We start from the raw sequence: 21,292 nt of genomic DNA on the forward strand, positions 1-21,292 counted from the left end.
CCCCACTTAAGAACTTTCACTTTTGGTTGATTTTGGCAGTGCCAGAAAACCAAAGCGGTCGTGTTTAGCCAGAAGAAGACCACATTTCCCATGAGGACTAGCGCATATAGCGTCATACTGACATGATGTCCGCTGTAATATTGGCACAAATATTACCTCTCTAATGGCTATGCTGATGTTAAAGAGCAGACACTATCAAGAAATGATCTTGGATTGCGCTACAAATATGACGCTACTAACAAGACTGTATCGGGGAGGGTGCAGGTCCGAGTTTTTTTCGAAGTAATTAGTGTGGAACTGCGAACGATCAAGCTGGTGGCTATTTATTACTACCACGCAAATTTCCGATCGCTAACATTATCATTATTTAAGTGAAAGCCGGGGCAATGTTGAGCCTGACTGTCTTTTTGGCCGAGTTTTTCTTTTTTGTCTCCTTAGACAAAACTTTTTGTTTCTTTGGTTGTTTTGCAGCAGTAATTGCACATAGGCGTTCTTCTTATTCTTTTAGTTTTCGGGTGGCATGTCGGCGTTTGCATCGGCTTCTGTCTTTTTAACGAATGGGGTAAGGGGGAGTGACGTATGCCGTGAAGCAAGTCAGCACATTTGTACTTTTTTGTGTGGCAGGGTAACCACCCTCCTCAAAGTTGCTAAGTGCCAGTAAAAGCGATACAGACCCCTCAGGCCACGACAGAAGTGTCATTCAACTAATTGTAAGTCCATGTATCATTCCAAAAATTATGAAAATATTTTATGAAGGTTGAAAAGTTACTTAGTGCTGCTTTAAGTGTTAGATTAAGTCCTATTTATGTCTTAAATGCATTACAGTGCAGTATTTGTCTTATTTTCTATTATGTTGTGGCAATCAGTAAATATATTCACCAAGCGGGACTTCCGTTTCCAGGTTAAGGGTGAACAATGCTAACAATATAGCTGCTACTCTTAGTGCTATCTTCACCGCGACAATCAAGTTAACTAACTTCTGGCAGTACAACTTTTTAATGGACTTCATCATTGACTCCTTCCTCATCAATAACACATCTCTGCACTGGTAAGACTTTGGTGTGACAATGTCAAAAGAGGAGACGTGACACATACCAGTACTGGTGCACCACTTAGTGCTAACAAGACTGCTATCAGCAGCTGTCGGGGCAATGCTAAGTGGAGATGATGCACTTCATCTTTGATATCATCAGCTCCACATGACATTGGTGAGCCTTTATGTGAGTGATGTGGAATGACAACGCAAGACAGGTCATGCTAACACGGCTAATGGTCATAGCTGTGACTGTTAACTAAGTTTTCGCAGAACAACTTAAGCCTGTGGTTTCAGCACATGGAAGCCCAGTTCTAACTAGGAGGAATCACCCAGGATGTGATGAAGTATTTCCAAGCCTATTCGTGTTGTAGTGGCTGGGTGACAACCATAGCAATGATGCTTGGAGGTTTCTTCAGGCTACTGGTGAGGACTGTAATCTACAGCAGAACACCCTATTGGGTGAAACAGGTGTAAGGGTGACTATATGGGTCTTATTTCATGTTTAGGAGTCTAATTATGTTTAAAACAATATTTAGAAGGTCATAAACAGTGCTTTTATGCTCTAACTATGAACATATAAATGAGGGACAACTTTAATTTGGAAAAACTTTGTAGAGTGAGCAAGAAAAGTTGCTGACTTTTGGCTCATGCACAAACCGATCAGGCAGCTCAGTAAATCTTGCAGTGGCAAAATGTCTTCTGAAGTAAATCAACCATTTTTTAAATTTAGGCCAAACAAAGCCAATTATACCAAGCTGCGCCCACTTACAGAAGAAGCTGGAGGGACAATACCTAACCCAGAAATGAACAAAAATGACTACTGTACATAAGTTAAGGTTACAGAGAGGTTTGGGTTGTGGTGAGGGTTCGAGTTGTAAATAATCAGCAACCAAAATAATAACAACCAATGTTGCGTTGCGTGAACCATATTGGTTCACGTTACAAATCAAGTGTCCACTCACGCCTGTCTTTAAAACACGGTCCACTTCTGTTGTCGTCACCCCTGGGGCCGCAGCTATGCCCTTCTCAACAAAGCACCAAAACAAAACAAAAGCGTCTCACACGTCCAGGCTGTGACGTCAGCAGTCAACTGGACGTAAAAGAAGTGACGAATGCCATAACACAAAACTCACGCCATATTCCTAGTGGTCACTAAGAGGCAATGAAGTAAACTTATTAGCGTTCTGCTTGTTGCTCGCTTGAATTTGTTTAAAAGGCAGGTAAAGATGTGAAGACATTGTATTATGATTTGATCACATGGTCACACTATATAAAATGATTAGACATACGGCTATCCTATTATTTTTGTCTATATCTACGTCAAATTAAATGTTTGTCCGTTTTGGGATTTGTTATTTGTAGCGGTTACAAATGTTTGTTCACAAAAAACATGTTTTTTGCTGTGTTTTTCCCCACATTGTTGTGAGTAATACAACATACCAATTTTAGTCTGGAGTGGTTGGATAGTTTACATGTTTTGAGAATTCTGCACACAACAACGCACATCTGACAATTTGAGTCACTGGGGATTTACCAAGAAAAACAGGACATGTGTGTCTTTTTAAGAATTAAACATTGTTTTCTGACTTGAAATGAGTTACAAATGGAGGCCGCCCTGACTGTGATTGTCATTTGTGTCGAGCCAACACGTCAACTTTGGGACATTTCTTAGTTAAGGATGGATGCTACTCGCAAAGAAGCAAAAAAAAGAAAGACAAAAAAGGCTGCCTGACCTCTCCCTCATCTTCTTCCTGCCTGCCTCTTGTGGCTGGAAGACAAATTATTCAGACAACCCAGGTCTGAAAAAGCACAAAAAGTTATTTGATTAAAAAAGTCTTGTCAAAGATGTAAACATGAATTCGTTTTAGCACGTTTGGACGTCGCTTTGTGTCTTTTTAAAATGTCTGTGATGCTTTGCTAACATCCACAATCCAAACTTTTGAGGAAGTAGAAAAAAAAGATGTCAGACATTCCTTGTTTGGTTGTTGTTGTTGTCAGGAAGTCTCACCAGGCACTAAAGAGCAAGGGGAAGTTCCAGAAGTTGGCCATGAAGGTGCTCAAAAATGTTCTTATAGCCGCTAATGCAGTAAGTGACTCCCACCACCAGAAGTCACTCTTACTTCATCGGAGAAACACTGGAAGGACTCAGTGTGCTCTTGTTTCCTTCCTCAAAAAGACTTTTAGAGTAGAAACAAACAAACACAAAACAAAGCGGTAAGGCAGCTCTTCTAAAGAAGTTCCTGGTCTTTTATTTGGACCTGAAAAGACAAAAGACAAAATCTTTAGAAAATACCTAACATTGTTTGGAAACAAAACATGTTTAAAATTGTTTTTTTTTTCCTGATGTATTTATTATTATTATTCATGCTGGGTAAAGTTAAGTTAAAGTTAAAGTACCAATAATGATTGTCACACACACACTGGGTGTGGGGAAATTAGTCCTCTGCATTTGACCCATTCCCTTGTTCACCCCCTGGGAGGTGAGGGGAGCAGTGGGCAGCAGCGGTGCCGCGCCCGGGAATCATTTTTGGTGATTTAACCCCCAATTCCAACCCGTGATGCTGAGTGCCAAGCAGGGAGGTAATGGGTCCCATTTTTATAGTCTTTGGTATGACTCGGCCGGGGTTTGAACTCACAACCTACCGATCTCAGGGCGGACACTCTAACCACCAGGTCACTGAGTAGGTCAATTAAGCCTCAGTGAGTGTTTGTCACACTCACTAGATATATTGGCATTGGAAGTTAAGACATGGAGGCACACAATATCATTCCTTGTGTTTCATAATGCATCAATGTTTCAGTATCGTTGGACCCATCACTACTTATTATTGTGTTTTCATGGTGCACATAACAAGAAAAGACATTTGTCAACATTTTTCCACAAATAAAAATGAAGATATTTTAGGTTTTGATCATATTGTATAAATTAATCAATTGGGTTTTTGCTTTTTGTTTTACAAAAATTCTATTTATTTTGTGACTTCTGGAGTAAAAACACCATAAATGTAACTGCTCTTCTTAGAAAGTGCTTTAGTAAGTAGTAAATTTAGTAATTAGTATTACTAAATAAATCATTTACATATTTTGTTCACTGCGACAAATGAAAATGTAAGTATAAATTGAAAGAGCTATTTCAGTAGAAACTGGTGTGAATGCTGAAAAGCCAAAGTGAAATGCTGACAGATGCTAGACAGATGGCGTCAGGTAACACAAAAATACAGCTAAGGTGTGTATCTGCAATAAGCTACACAAGCTAGCATGAAATGCTAGCAAGCCAACAGTTGCGTCAAGTACCAAAATATATGATCTTTAGGTTCATACCTGCAAAAAGTGCTAAAAATGTCAACATACAAACATTAGCATGCTAGCAATTGACTAACGTAAGGAGCATTTTGACTTTGGAGCAGTTTGAATCGGTTGAAAAATGTTGGAAATGTGAAGGTTTGAAAAATGACCTATTTATTTTTAGTGGAAAAATATTACTGGAAAATGCAAAATTCCTGGATATTTTTGAAAAAAATAAAACAGTACTAAAGTTAGTATGCCAGCAATTCACTTACTTTAGCAAAGAGCATTTTGACTTTAAAAAGGTTTGAATTGGTTGACAAACATACCTGCCAACTTTTGAAATCAGAAAAACCTGTAGCCAGGGTCCAGGGGCCGCAGGCCCCCGGTAGGTCCAGGACAAAGTCCTGGTGGTGGGTTCAGGCTTCGCCCCCCGACGCAAAATGATTGATTGCATTCAGACAGGTTAAAATGTTGCTAAAACCATCACTTTTCTATCAGTCACAGTGACTTTTCAAAACAAAAATATTACAGCAAAAATCATATGGGTTGATTGACATGTTTATTCTGTAAGCTAACTTCAATAGTTTGAAATTTTTTTGACAGTTAATGCCAGTTATCCTGTCAACCTTTCACAAGACTTCAATTTGTTAATTGAAAGTATAAACACTTTTTACAGTAAACAAATGGTAAAAGAGTACTAAACAATTCCATTAAAAAAAAAATTGGTGTCATTATTAACTTTCTGTCCAAGCTTGTATAATCTACTGCCTTGTTCAATTGTAAAAAATATTCTGTGCCTAAAATTCACATTTCTATCACAATTATCATACTGTAAACATGGTAAGCTAACTTCATTAAAATTAATAGTCCTGTCAATAGCATGGAATTACAATTCAAATGTAGTTTTTTTGTAAGCCTTTCAAAAGAATTCAAAATATGAAAAATTAATGAAAATTAATTGAAGCCATCAGACACTTGAAAAGTGGCACATCACATCTCTAATGTAATCATTTGAACTTTTCAACAGAAATAGCACTGCAAAAATATTAAGGACATACTTCTGTATTTTGGTAGTTATGCTGTCAACATTTAACAAGATTTCTTCAACTTGGACTTGAAAGCATAAATAGTATAAACACTTTTAACAGTATAACAGTACTAAACAATTCCAATAGATAACATTGGTGTCATTACCTTTTTGTGGCTAAAATCCAAATTTAGCAACGGCATTAGACTTGTGTTTTTTTGTCCCAACGTGGTCTTTTACATCGCTAATTCCTCCGTGTCCGATCGAAAAATCTTGTCTGCACAAGGTGCAATTCGCGTAGTTTTCACCCTTTTTGGAACGGATAATTATTCCCGGATAGGCTTTTGAATATTCTTCACGGAATGACTGCAGTTTTCTTTTCGGTTTAAGACTCGTTTGCGATTTTTCTCCGGCTGATTCCATGATCGTTCGCTCGTTTGGAAACAATGGGCAACAGGTGCCTCGTGCTTGGTGCTATAAATAGCCTCGCGCATGGCATTCGGAATGGCTCCATATGAAGTTACGGGAAGCAGTGTCGATTGTGATTGTTGTTACGCGATTTCGTGAATAAAACTTAAAAAAAATTAAAAAAATTAAATTAATTAAAAACCGTATTTTTTATCACTGCAACCGTAACCCGGAATAGGTTGATGAAAACCGTACTAATTACGGGAAAACCGGAGTAGTTGGCAGGTATGGACAAATGTGGAAGTTTTAAAAATTGTCCATCCATTTTGAATGGGCAAAAATGTCCTGCGCACTTCATACATTTTCAAAACGGAATGGTTTGAATTGAATGAAAAATAGGGCGGAATAATATTTATAACACTTCATGTATTTCCAGTGTTCACACAATAATACAATCACACTAGAAGGTGAGTTTATACTAAATTTAAGTCAATCATGTATTTATTTTATTTCTCAAATCAATGAAAAGGGGCAGAATAGAAGAGATGGTCATGGATTCAATTCCCGTACCCGGGGTCTTTCTGTGTGGAGTTTGCATGTCCTCCCCGTGACTGTGACCGGGTACTCTGGCTCCTCACACCTCCAAAGACATGCACCTGGGGATAGGTTGATTGGCAACACTAATTTGGCCCTAGTGTGTGAATGTGAGTGTGAATGTTGTCTGTCTATCTGTGTTGGCCCTGTGATGAGGTGGCGACTTGTCCAGGGTGTACCCCGCCTTCCGCCCCAGTGCAGCTGGGACCCCAAGAGGGACAAGCAGTAGTAAAAAATGGACGGATGCATGGAAATCAATGAAAAAACTAAATTAAAAATGCTCAAATGAGATATAAAGCAAAGGATGTTGAATAAACATAAGTATATGTTAATTTCACACGAATCACCATGAATGTGGTTATTATCTCGTTACTGTGTGCAGGTGTACCTAATGAAGCGTCCTGGCGATTCAGCCGTGTGGAACACTAAAGGTCAACGAGTTCAGCTGAAGATTTTATTTTTCTTTGCAAAGAAGCACTTTGTAAATGTTTCTGGAGGCAATAATTGTGCTGAAATGTGTGTGTGTGTGTGTGTGCGCGCATGTGTGTGTCAAGGTGTGACAAGAGCGTTAGATATTTCCTCTGGGACACACCAATTTATTGTTCCCTTTGGCCACAGCCAATCAACAGAAAGTGAAAGGACAACAGCTGCAGGAACAATGATAGCATATTGATAATGTTTGTCTTTGTGTGTGTGTGTGTGTGTGTGTGTGTGCATTAACACAGCATCTTTTGTGTTACTCTGTGTGTCTGCGCGTGCATGTGTGTGTGTGTTTGGGGGGGTCAATGATTTATGATGTGTGTTATGTCCTCCATCAGGGACACATAAAAGTAGAGAATGTGCCTTTATTGCCTTTCTTCTCTGTTTAGTGGAACATTTCATCTGTCATTCTTTGTTCCTACAATCCGTTTGCTCACGCGCACTCTTTTACAACCTGCTGCCATTTTTAGTCCAAATCACCTTATTTACAGTTCTGTAGAACACTACACACGCGGGATTACTGAATAATAATCTCCTGCATGGTTGTAGTCACTCATGAGGGGATTTGGCAAGGAAAAAAGTCTTAAAAGAGCAAAATGCCTTTTGAGTTACTTGGATCTAAGACACAAATGTTTGGTCCAGAGAGTTCCGCACTTTTGCTTCCTTCCTGCTTCATGCAGACCTTGTTCTTGCTTAGTCTGCATGAAGCAGAGCTTTGTATGTCACTCAAATGTGCAGATTCTAACCATTGAAATCATTTCTATGGTTGGAAAATATTCAGCGGGCTGCACTGAAATGTTAATTATTTTGCATTATGCCAAGGTAGCCCAGTTAAATGCTTTTTTTATGCTGTTTTGCAAGACCCGTATCACATGACTTCAAACTTGACACCTTATTGGCTGGTTCTGAGACAGGATCGATTGCTTCAGTCTTAATTTACCGGAAGTGATTCTTGCTTTTTGAAACTGCAAATATTTCGACACTGAATTTTATTACACATACATTTTTTTTTACCATGAATTTTTATAAACTGATTTTTTTAAACAGAATTTTATACACCGAATTTGAAAACACTGAATTTTTATATACTACATTTTAAAACACCGATTAAAAAAAAAATGCAATTGTCAGTATAATTTGATGTAAAAAAATTCAGTTAACAAAATTCAGACGCAAAAAATTTCAGTGACATAAATTCAGCGTCAGAAAAAGCTTTTGTAATAAAGACACAAATGAACCTCTCTACTAGGTGTGAAATGCACGGCCCGCTACTGCTATAACGAGACACGAGGATCCCTGTAAACTTAATGAACACATGTACTATGTTTCATGTTATGTAATACAAATATACTGATCAAAAATATAAAAGCAATACTTTTGTTTTTGCTCCCATTTTCATGAGTTGAACTCAAAGATGTAAAACATTTTCAATACACACAAAATATTTATTCCTCTTCACAAATCGTTCTAAATCTGTGTTAGTGAGCACTTCTTCTTTGCCAAGATAATCCATCCTACCTCACAGGTGGGGCATATCAGGATGCTGATTAAACAGCATGATTATTGCACAGGTGCGCCTTACAATAAAAGGCCACTCTGAAATGTGAATTTTTGCTTGATTGGAGGTCTGGGGGTGTCAGAATAGAATCAGTATCTGGTGTGACCACCATTTGCCTCACGCAGTGCAACACATCTCCTTTGTGTCGAATAGATCAGGTTGTTGATTGTGTCCTGTGGATTGTTGGTCCAGTCCTCTTCAATGGCTGTGCCAAGTTGCTAGATATTGGCAGGAACTGGAACACACTGTCGTATACGCCGATCCACAGCATCACTAACATGCTCAATGGGTGACATGTCCAGTGAGTATGCTGGCCGTGTAAGAACTGTGATGTTTTCAGCTTCCAGGAATTGTGTACAGATCCTTGCAACATGGGGCCGTGCATTGTCATGCTGCAACATGAGGTGATGGTCTTGGGTGAATGGCACAACAATGGGCCTCAGGATCTCGTCACGGTATCTCTGTGCATTCAAAATGCCATCAATAAAATGCACTTGCATTCGTTGTCCATAAAATACACCTGCCCATACCATAACCGCACCCCCACCATGGGCCACTCGATTCACAACGTTGACATGAGCAAACCGCTTTCCCACATGACGCCACACATGCTGTCTGCCATCTGCCCTGAACAGTGAAAACCGGGATTCATCCGTGAAGAGAACACCTCTCCAACTTGCCAGACGCCATCGAATGTGAGCATTTGCCCACTTAAGTTGGTTACGATGACGAATTGGAGTCAGGTCGAGACCCCAACAAGGACAATGAGCATGCAGATGAGCTTCCCTGAGGCGGTTTCTCGCAGTTTGTGCAGAAATGATTTGGCTATGCAAACCAATTGTTGCAGCAGCTGTCCGGGTGGCTGCTCTCAGACAATCATGGAGGTGTACCTGCTGGACGTTGAGGTCCTGGGCTGGTGTGGATACACGTAGTCTGCGGTTGTGAGGGCAGTTGCATGTATTGCCAATTTCTCTGAAACGCCTTTGGAGACGGCTTATGGTAGAGAAATGAACATTCAATACACGGGCGACAGCTCTAGTGGACATTCCTGCACACTCTTTCAAAACTTGCAACATCTGTGGTATTGTGCTGTGTGATAAACCTGCATATTTTAGAAAGGCCTTTTATTGTGGGCAGCCTAAGGCACACCTGTGCAATAATCATGCTGTCTAAACAGCATCTTGATATATCACACCTGTGAAGTGGGATGGATTATCTTGGCAAAGAAGAAATGCTCAGATTTAGACAGATTTGTTGATTGATTGATTGAAACTTTTATTAGTAGATTGCACAGTTCAGTACATATTCCGTACAATTGACCACTAAATGGTAACACCCGAATACGTTTTTCAACTTGTTTAAGTCGGGGTCCACGTAATCAATTCATGGTAAACATTCATGTGAACAGTATTTGAGAGGAATAGGTCTTTTGTGTATATAGTAAAAGTTTTAAATCTTTGAGATCAACTCATGAAAAATGGGAGCAAACACAAAAGTGTTGTGTTTATATTTTTGTTCAGTGAATATGTTCATGTGTATTTAGTGTATCATTCTTAAATATTCACATGAATTTAGTGTGTATTACTTACATTTATTTAATGTGTAATAATTACATGTACATGGATTTGGTGAGTTCTACTTACATGTACATGTGTAATTGGGGAGTACTACTTACATGTACATGTATTTCGTGAATACTACTTACATGTATATGTGTATTTACGAGTAATACTTATATGTACATGTATATTTAATGGCTTACAATTTTCATGTACATGTGTAATTGGTAAGTACTACTTACATATATATGTACAATATATTTAATGAGCAATGCTGACATGTACATTTAGTGAGTCCTACTTACATGTATGTGTATATTTAGTGATTCATACATGTATATGTATATTTAATGAGCAATACTTACATGTACATTTGCATTTAGTGAATACTACTAACACGTGCAAGGGTATTTAGTCGGTACTACTTACATGTATATTTAGTGTGCAATACTTACATGTACATCTGCATTTAGTGAGTACTACTTACATGTGCAAGCGTATTTAATGAGTACTACTTACATGTACATAGGTTGTAGTTGGAGGTGGGAGGTCTTCTGAGGTCCTTGGTATCCGTACGAGTCGAAGCCGCCTATAAAGTCAACTGCACATGAAAGTGTCCATTAGTCAATAGTTTAAAATATGCTGTATTTTAGAAGCAAGATGTGTGTACTATGAATACAAGTACAAAGTATGAGTACATTCATCATGCATGCAGAACATTTTGCATGCAAGCATGAAATGACGAAGCGGCAGATTGGAAGCCTGGAGGCCACCAGCAGGTGGTCGCTCCCCTCAGACGGTCGAGGATGATAGAAAGATCTGTAAAGGTTTTTTTATGCTTTGATGTCAACCAGCAAAATACAAAGTGACTTCCTAATCTCTGTTGGCAACAAATCATTTATTTTCTGCCAGGGAATTAGCTGACATTCGTGTGGAAAGTAGTCGTTATTAGCAGCTGTTTACACACAATTCAGCAGGCTAGGAGCTTAATATATATAATGATGTAACAATGTATATACAATAAATGTATAATGATGTTAGAATGTATAAACAATAAATGTATAATTATATAACAATGCATAAACAAACCCCGTTTCCATATGAGTTGGGAAATTGTGTTAGATGTAAATATAAACGGAATACAATGATTTGCAAATCCTTTTCAACCCATATTCAATTGAATGCACTACAAAGACAAGATATTTGATGTTCAAACTCATAAACTTTATTTTTTTTTTTGCAAATAATAATTAACTTAGAATTTCATGGCTGCAACACGTGCCAAAGTAGTTGGGGAAGAGCATGTTCACCACTGTGTTACATCACCTTTTCTTTTAACAACACTCAATAAATGATTGGGAAGTGAGGAAACTAATTGTTGAAGCTTTGAAAGTGGAATTCTTTCCCATTCTTGTTTTATGTAGAGCTTCAGTCGTTCAACAGTACGGGGTCTCCACTGTCGTATTCTACGCTTCATAATGCGCCACACATTTTTGATGGGAGACAGGTCTGGACTGCAGGCGGAGCCAGGAAAGTACCCGCACTCTTTTTTTATGAAGCCACGCTGTTGTAACACGTGCTGAATGTGGCTTGGCATTGTTTTGCTGAAATAAGCAGGGGCGTCCATGAAAAAGACGGCACTTGGATGGCAGCATATGTTGTTCCAAAACCTGTATGTACCTTTCAGCATTAATGGTGCCTTCACAGATGTGTAAGTTACCCATGCCTTGGGCACTAATGCACCCCCATACCATCACAGATGCTGGCTTTTGAACTTTGCATCGATAACAGTCTGGATGGTTCGCTTCCCCTTTGGTCCGGATGACACGATGTCGAATATTTCCAAAAACGATTTGAAATGTGGACTCGTCAGACCACAGAACACTTTTCCACTTTGCATGAGTCCATCTTAGATGATCTCGGGCCCAGAGAAGCCGGCGGCGTTTATGGATGTTGTTGATAAATGGCTATCGCTTTGCATAGTAGAGCTTTAACTTGCACTTACGACAAACTGTATTTAGTGACAGTGGTTTTCTGAAGTGTTCCTGAGCCCATGTGGTGATATCCTTTGGAGATTGATGTCGGTTTTTGATACAGTGCCGTCTGAGGGATCGAAGGCCACGGTCATTCAATGTTGGTTTCTGGCCATGCCGCTTACGTGGAGTGATTTTGAAATCCCTAAATTTCTTGCAATTGCACTTTGAGAAACGTTGTTCTTAAACTGTTTGACTATTTGCTCACGCAGTTGTGGACAAAGGGGTGTACCTCGCCCCATCCTTTCTTGTAAAAGACTGAGCATTTTTTGGGAAGCTGTTTTTATACCCAATCATGGCACCCATCATGGCACCCACCTGTTCCCAATTAGCCTGCACACCTGTGTGATGTTCCAAATAAGTGTTTGATGAGCATTCCTCAACTTTATCAGTATTTATTGTCACCTTTCCCAACTTCTTTGTCACGTGTTGCTGGCATCAAAGTTAATGATTATTTGCAAAAAAAAATGTTTATCAGTTTGAACATCAAATATGTTGTCTTTGTAGCATATTCAACTGAATATGGGTTGAAAATGATTTGCAAATCATTGTATTCAGTTTATATTTACATCTAACACCATTTCCCAACTCATATGGAAACAGGGTTTGTATATATAATTATGTAACAATGTACATACAATGTTTAATTATGTAACAATGTATATACAATACATGTATAATTATGTAAGAATGTATACATATAATGTATATGGATATCATGATGTAACAATGTATATACAATGTATAATGATGTGGAACCTTGATTCAGGAACACCTCTATTTTCACCCTTTTTGGTTCACCAATGTTGACATTGTGCCAAATATGCCTCTGTGTCCGGACCATGTCTTGGCGTACGAAGGCTTCATTTATTTGTTCAATCCTAGTTAGCCTTTGGCTTGCGGAACCTTCACTTGGAGGATTTTATCAATGAAGGGGAATTTTTTTCCCCCTGTAGTGAGTCCTTAAATTTGTATAATGAGTAATGACGTAACACTGTTTATATAATATTTGAAATGATGTAACAATGTATATATGTATAATGATGTATCAATGCGTACATAATATGCACATAATTATGTAACAATGTATAAACAATATGTATAATGATGTAGCAATGTATCTAACATATGTATAATAATATAACAATGTATATATATATATATATATATATATATATATATATATAAGATAATTTAACAATGTATATATAATATACATCTAGTGATGTAACAATGTATAAATATAATCCATGTACAATGATGTAACAATGTATATAATATTTGTATAATGATATAACAATGCATATATAATACATGTATAGTCATGTAACAATGTATACAAAATATGTAAAATGACGTTTACAATATTACGACTTCCGCAACAGCCGTCTTTTTACAGCGCATGCTGATCACTCGTCATACTTCAAATGCAGCTACTGCCATATTGTGGAGTTCGTAAAACAACAACACCAGGAGGTTGCCTACAGCCACAGCTGAAAATGTTTTTTGGCCTAATAGGGACCCAAGCCTTTATTACCTCGGATTTCCACTGGATGAAGTACGGCTGCGGAACAGCGCTACTGTAGGTGCGGACTATTTCGGTTTCCATTCTAGTCAATGTGTCAGTTTCCAACCTATGCGGACCCTCTGCGCATGGTGCTGCCATGCCGGTGTCATACCACATCCCTGCGCTAAGTATGTGCAGAGCTTTTTTTATTTGCCGGTCGCCGTTACGCATCGGATCAACTTAGCCAAAATCTGCTTGTGTGGTACACAAAGTCATGCATACATACAAATTGATCTGAATATGATTCTGGAGGTCCAAAATCCATCCATCCATTTTCTACCGCTTGTCCCTTTCGGGGTCGCGGGGGGTGCTAGAGCCTGTCTCAGCTGCATTCGGACGGAAGGCTTTGTACACCCTGGACAAGTTGCCACCTCATCGCAGGGCAGGTCCAAAATCAAAGAATCATAATACAGGAAAAATCCTGGACAGCTGTATGGGGTCCTGTGTCAATTACCAGCTGACACAGGGTGTGGTTAGCGTATTTTTCAATTCAAGTCTGTGCCGTCACAGATGCCCGTCTGTGGGTATTTATGGACGGCATAGCTCAAGACGTTCCACGGTGTGGAAGTATAGCAGCTGTTACGTATATCAAAGAACCCAATTTTATTTGCTTCTGCTCCTCTGGTAGGACAGAATAAAGTGCATGTGATTTGCTTTACTACAACTCCCCTTATCACATGATTATGCACGCAGCCACAAAATCACGTAAAATTCCGCATTACTTCTCTGCACGGCAACAATGCACATCAGAAAAGGCAGTGGTGATTGGCGGATGTTGGAGACATTCCGTGGCAGTGCTGTTCAGCAGCCGTTATGCAACCTCACTTACCGACTTTTGCTGACCTGGCGGCTACCGGAAAAGAGGCATCCTCTTTAGGCCCACCCTGTGCTCATTGCTAGTAAGGGTGTCCAACACAACTTTTTCACTTCTGATACAATACCGTTATTGGAGCCCTAAGTATTGACCAATATCAATATTAACCCGGTACAAGCAGGAATTAGGCTGGGTAATATGGATCAAAACTGATATCATCGTATTTAGACCGAATCGCGATACACGACATATATATCAGTGTTTTTAAACAAAATGTGCAAAGTGTTTAGTTTAAACTAAACACCACATTACTGTTACTAGTAGTGTTTTGAGAATTAGTTTAAAAAAACTAATTAATAATAATTACTCGGTACTTACCACAAAAAGTAATTCATGCGTTATTTAAAAAAAACTTTAAATGTATGCCATATGCAGTTGAGAGAAGTTTATACAGTTAACAGTTAGAGATGCTACCTCAGTAGAAGCATTTAAGTCCCATCTTAAAACTCATTTGTATACTCTAGCCTTTAAATAGCCCCCCTTTTTTAGACCAGTTGATCTGCCGTTTCTTTTCCTTTCTCCTCTGCTGCCCCCTCTCCCTTGTGGAGGGGGGGACACACAGGTCCAGTGGCCATGGATGAAGTGCTGGCTGTCCAGAGTCGGGACCCGGGGTGGACCGCTCGCCTGTGCATCGGTTGGGAACATCTCTGCGCTGCTGACCCGTCTCCGCTCGGGATGGTTTCCTGCTGACCCCACTATGGACTGGACTCTTACTATTATGTTGGATCCACTATGGACTGGACTCTTACTATATTATGTCAGACCCACTCGACATCCATTGCATTCGGTCTCCCCGAGAGGGGGGAAGGGGGGGGGGGTTACCCACATATGCGGTCGTCTCCAAGGTTTCTCATAGTCATTCACATCGATGTCCCACTGGGGTGAGTTTTTCCTTGCCCTTATGTGGGCTCTGTACCGAGGATGTCGTTGTGGCTTGTGCAGCCCTTTGAGACACTTGTGACTTAGGGATGTATAAATAAACATTGATTGATTGATTGATTGATTATAAAAACAGCGTGTGCGTGTGTGTGCCTTTAAAAGGCGGTGTCTGATGCCAAGTGGCGTCTGACGTCAGCGAAGGTTTCAGCAGAACTTAACCAACATAACTACAAAGAACCAAAACCAACCTCATGATCAATTCTAACAATTATTGATAATTGCACATTTCTCATTTCTTATGAAACGTTGGGCATTTAATCAGTTAATTTCTGGTCAAAGTATTCCTCATCGTGCAACTTTTCCTTAATTTTACCCTCTGAGTGCTCACATATCCAATAATCCATAATCACGTATTCATCAGCTCGTGTGATTATGAAACACAACAGGACAAGCGCTAATCTTTCAACTGTCAGCAGTGTCCTTGGATAGCAAAATTCCGGATCATTTTTCCGACAATCAACGCCGCACCGGCAGATTTCCTTCCGCCTTTTGGGGGATTTTTTATGAGAGATTCTTCCTGCTGACTCACACTGAAGTCGAGTTGTCCCAGGCGGCTTTTTGACACACAAACAACACAACGCCCGTCCCCCTGAGCTTGTGTGTGTTCAAGTGTTGATTGGAATCGGTGCGATTACAGCAAGTCAGTCAGTCAGCCATACACGAATAATCATCAGACTAATTAGCTTCCTCAGCAAGTCTTCATGAGGACCCTCAGCGAGCATTAGCTTTCACACCCGAGGCCCATTTCCCCGACTCGGCCGTGCTTATTGTTCAGCCTCTGCGTTATCGAGCTATTTCAGGAGCTTCAAGGAGGCTACAATCCATCCACAAAATGATTTCAGGAGAAAATAATATGAGCCGTTTTGTCGCAAGGGTTTTGGATTCTTAAAAATTATCTATTATGCAAAAGTGTGCTAATATCGAATATATATACAGTACATCTCTAAAGTCTGTTTATGAACAAAACATGTTATGGTTACTAAAGGGGAGGTGACGGCTCAGACACCAGAGGGCAGTAATGTTCAATAATTTATTATACATATAGTCCATCCATCCATTTTCTACCGCTTATTCCCTTCGGGTCGCGGGGGTCTCTGGAGCCTATCTCAGCTACAATGGCGGGGTACACCCTGGACAAGTCGCCACCTCATCGCAGGGCCAACACAGATAGACAGACAACATTCACACTCACATTCACACAGTAGGGCCAATTTAGTGTTGCCAATCAACCTATCCCCAGGTGCATGTCTTCTATCAATATATATAATAATAATCAGACAATAGTAATATGAACTAAGGAAATGGAGTGTGAACTAGATCCAAAGTGTATGTAGTTTAAGGCTATGTGTGTAATTAGCTGTAGTGTGTGTTACCTAGTGTTGTGTTGGGTGAGAGGAGGGACAAGGCAGGAACACAGTCCATTGGGCAGGCAGAAGATCCAGGGCGAGCGGGAGGTGTCGAGAGGAACGTGTCCAAGCGGGAGGTCAAGATCGAAGAGGCAGTCCGGGAAGCAGGGGAACGACGACGAGGAATGACGAGACACACAGCAACGTCAAACACGGGAACGGAGGTTGTACAGGAGACTATATTCTGGCAGCGGCATGCCAGGTTGTCCAAGCTTATGAAGGCAGCTCCTACATTACAAGCAGGTGTGCTGATTGATGATTGCCGCCAGCTGTGGAGGCACGTGGCCGCGGTCTGCGCGGCGCGTGTGGGGGCGTGTCCTGCGGTGCTTGCAGCGCGCAAGGATGAGGGCGCATTCCAATGCGCCCTGGCCAGGACAAAAAATGCAACAAAAATCCATAATCTTCCTTACGTGTTTGCTTTACTTTGAGAGAAGAGGTGCTTAAATAACCCCTCATGATGTTCTTGGTTGGGCTTTGCTACACATCTTAAAACTGCTACACGTCTTGAAACAGCGCCATGTTCTCTGCCAACTGTCAAGCCATACTAGTGGTGCTAAACTAACATGATGTTGGATTGTAATGCTAGCATGTAGCTTCAATAATTATGCTAGTGTTGCTAACCCAGTAAGATGTTCAAATGCAATGTTAGCAGGCATCTCACATAGCTATGTTTGTGTTGCTAACCTACAATGATAAAATGCAATGTTAGCATGTCCTGGAGCTCACTTACTACTTACTACCACAGCATCCATAAAAATGACATGCATATGCACCATAGCAAATTATGCAATCACACCGCCACCAAGAGATTGCAGTCATTTGGGAAACACTGAATATTGAATCTTTAAAATTCAAAATAATATACAGTAGCTGGTTTTCTACAAGTATAAACGCTGATTATATTCAAATTGGTTACAAAATACTGCGGTAATATCGTGAGTTACTGTGCAACTTCTAATCCTGGTTCAGACCCCAAACTTGTCAAAAATGATAGTCCATGTTTGGTAGAATACAGGACGCTGCATTAGCTAGGATGATTTGCTTCAGACACAGTGTAATCCTCCAAGGCAGGTTTAGGTGACACATGTATTAGTATAAAGGCTTATCAAAACAGAGAATTACTGTAGCATAATGGAAAAATACTTTGACAAAAAAAATGTTCTTGGTAGAGATCATTTTTAAGATATTTATGAGCCTGGTGAAGTTGTGACGCCTCGTTGGGCTTTAAAACTTTGATGAAGAATAGATAGACATACATGGAAGCTAACTTTGTGTATGAAAAATATCAAAAGTCAATACTAAAGAAAGGAAACTTGGATGCACTTTAGAGTAGTTAATGTACAGCTTGTATTACAGTATATATTTACTGTCAAAACACAAAATAAATAATAATACAGAAATGCCAATGAGCATTATTACAGTACAAATGGAGCAATACAAATACCAATAGAAATAGCGCTATTGATAATGAACAATACCAATAATTTACCTCTATTATCAACAATACAGTTGTTCAAATGCAACAATACATATACGTAATGATAACTAGAGATACAAAAGATTGCAGAAAAATGGAGGGGAAGAAAGAGAAGCAACCTATATTAACCTTGTAGATTGTTATAGTAACAATAGGTTAAGCTTTGTCAGTGTGCCATGTGTTACCCAGTTTCTCCTAGAGTAAAAACGTTAATATATGTTTGATGAAACGTGATTATGTGCATGAGTGTATGTATGCATATGTACTTGTATATGTACATGTACACATGGTCAAAACATTCCTACCCTCTATCATCCCCCTGATAACTGCAATAATCCATTACTCCTTCACCTCTGGTTCGGTCCCGCAATCTTTTAAAACCGCTACTCTGACACCAATCCTGAATAAACCTAGTTCAGACCCAATATCTTAAAAAATGTAAGTCCTGGAAAAAAAGTAGCTTTACAGATTCATACCCATCTCTCCAGCAATAACCTGTATTAACAGTTCCAGTCTGGTTTTTGTCCCCACCACAGCACAGAAACAGCTCTTGTTAAAAGTCACAAACTACCTTCTGTTGGCAGCTGACTCAGGACTTCTATCAAACCTCATCCTCCTTGACCTGAGCGCCGCATTTGATACCATATGTCATTCCACCCTACTTGACTGACAAGCCTTCATTGGTATATCTGACACACCCCTAACCTGGTTCCACTCTTATCTTTCTGGTCGTACTCAGTTCATACAATTAAAATCATTCTCATCCCATTCATCCCCCTTTTATACTGGTGTACCCCAGGGCTCTGTCCTCGGCACTGGGGTATACCCATATACCTTCTCCCACTTGGTCAGATTTTTCCGTAAACATAACATAAATGTTCACTGTTACGCAGACGACACTCTACGTTTCCTCCAAACCCTCTTCCACATTTCTTCCCTCCTCTCTTTGTGCCTTTCTACAGAAAATGTAATCCTGGTTCACTAGTAATTTTCTTCAAATCAACAGCAATAAAACTCAGGTAGTTCTCATTGGCTCTAAGTCCAAACTCTCCAAGCACTCCAGTTTCACAATCACCACAAACAACTCAATGGTCTCCCCATCGTCCCATGATAAGAGTCTCTGTGTCGTCCTCGACAGTACTCTGTTATTTCATACCCACATCAAGAACCCCATTCAATCCGCCTATTTCCACCTCCACAGCATCAACCGCTTTCGCCGTTCATTCACTCCCAACAGTGTTGCAATCCTGGTTCATTCTCTTGTCTCTTACCTTCTGGATTTTTGCAACACCCTACTTTTTGGTCTCTCCCACAAACTCCCTCATAAACTCCAACTGCGTGTAAAATCACCAGAACTCCTGTCATCAGTCACATCACCCCCGTTCTTCACCAACTCCACTGGCTTCCAATCAAACACTGCATCAACTACAAGATCCTCCTCCATACATTCAAGGCTATCCATAGCCTCGCCCTGCTACATGTCTGACCTCCTACACATCAACATTTTACCCGATCCCTCAGGTCTTCGTCCTTCATCAACCTGACAGTCCCCTAAGCCAGCCTGTCTAACATGGGGTTAAGAACCTTCATCCGCTCTGCAACCCTCACCGCCCACCATCAGGAACATGGACTCTATTTTTTTTAATAACTAACCTCAAAACCCACCTGTGTAGGCAGGCCTATGCTTGACGCAAATCTCTGTTTTTAAATGTTGCTGTCTTCAATTTTAATATTTTATGCTGCTTTTATGTGATGTACGGCGACCTTGAGTGCCTTAAAAGGCGCTTTATGAAATAAATGTATTATTATTAATATTATAATCACCTTGATGCTATTTGTGATGTCATTTTGTTTGGTACAAATGTTTGTGAAGCCGAGATGCATTAGAGGGGCTTGCAAAGACAAGTTTTTGTGTGTTTGTGTGCTTGCCCGGGGGAGCGTGACAGTTAACTGTCAAAAAATCAGTGCAGTCAATTAAATGGTAACATAGTTCAGAGATCATGGTCCAGATGCATTGAACGTCTGTTAGTACCAGGATGTTTAAACACAGTTGATGTACACGTGTCCACTTCCACGGTGGTTGCACTCATGACACAATGATGTGCATTTTGATATTTGAAAATGAATACATTGGCATTATGGTCCTTTTATTTTCATCTAAATAGATGTTTCCAGGCATCTCCTATTGTAGCGATCAGAATAGATTTGGCGCTGGATTTATTCCAGCCTCAGACACACATAGAAGCAAAAGTACTTATAGTAGGTCGATGGGAGAATACACGAAATGCCAATTTTTTTTTTTTAATAATAAGCACGATGTATTAGCTTGCATTGAATACGGCTGTGTCTAACACAAATAGAAGACTTATGAACTCTACTTAAAATCTCTGACCAGCCCTCCTCAGATAGGGTCACTCCTAAGTCACCCTGCTAAAGTGACTTAATTGAATTCAGAGATTCAGGGCGTGAATGAAAAATGTGATTGTAAATACATTTAAATTATCCTTTTAAAGTCGGAAGTGGTGTCAAAAAAGCATCTAAAACCTAAAACCTTGGTAAGTTTGGATACCTGGGAAAAGCATTACGAACAAAACTTCAGCTCTGTAGATATCTAAACAAAAGTGTTGATTAGGGAGTGACAATTAATCCTAAAGTTGCTGGAAAGAGGCTAAAATGTTGTCAATGTATGAATCTTTATTGCTGTTGATCCCCAGACTTGACCATCTTAAAAATGCACTATCGACAAGAGATGGAGGGAAAGCGTGATTAGCAGTGATGGGTGCAAGACTAGAAATAGTCTGTAAGTCAAAATAGCGCTTAAAATGAACCTAAACTCTGAATGAGGATTTTACAATTGGATTTTTCGTAAAAGCGGAAGTAGAAGAATGGAAAGGAGAGTGAACCAGAGCCCTAAACGATACTGGTTTAGTTGAGTTAGCTTCCATAACGGAGGAGGATCAAATGCTTCATATTGCAGCCTATATTTAAGAATTGTAATGTTGGTGGCCCAGAAGTAAAACATAAGTACCGGTAGTGCTAATCCTCC

The 21,292-nt window shown here is 39.8% G+C and overlaps 1 protein-coding gene across 1 annotated transcript in view; it reads right to left on the reverse strand.

The window, feature by feature from the left end:
* Positions 1 to 2,542: 2,542 nt before the first annotated feature.
* nkain2 (sodium/potassium transporting ATPase interacting 2) overlaps positions 2,543 to 21,292 on the reverse strand; it is a 180,352-nt gene continuing 161,602 nt past the window's right edge. Inside the window, exons 7-8 of the mRNA XM_061929673.1 lie at positions 10,470 to 10,551; positions 2,543 to 3,294 (exon numbers count right to left, since the gene is read on the reverse strand). Coding sequence (XP_061785657.1) covers positions 3,285 to 3,294; positions 10,470 to 10,551 — 92 coding nt within the window. The 3' untranslated portion in view covers positions 2,543 to 3,284. The remainder of the gene's footprint in view (positions 3,295 to 10,469; positions 10,552 to 21,292) is intronic.

The sequence above is a fragment of the Nerophis lumbriciformis genome, linkage group LG34, assembly GCF_033978685.3.
Source record: "Nerophis lumbriciformis linkage group LG34, RoL_Nlum_v2.1, whole genome shotgun sequence".
In the NCBI taxonomy this organism is placed as follows: domain Eukaryota; kingdom Metazoa; phylum Chordata; class Actinopteri; order Syngnathiformes; family Syngnathidae; genus Nerophis; species Nerophis lumbriciformis.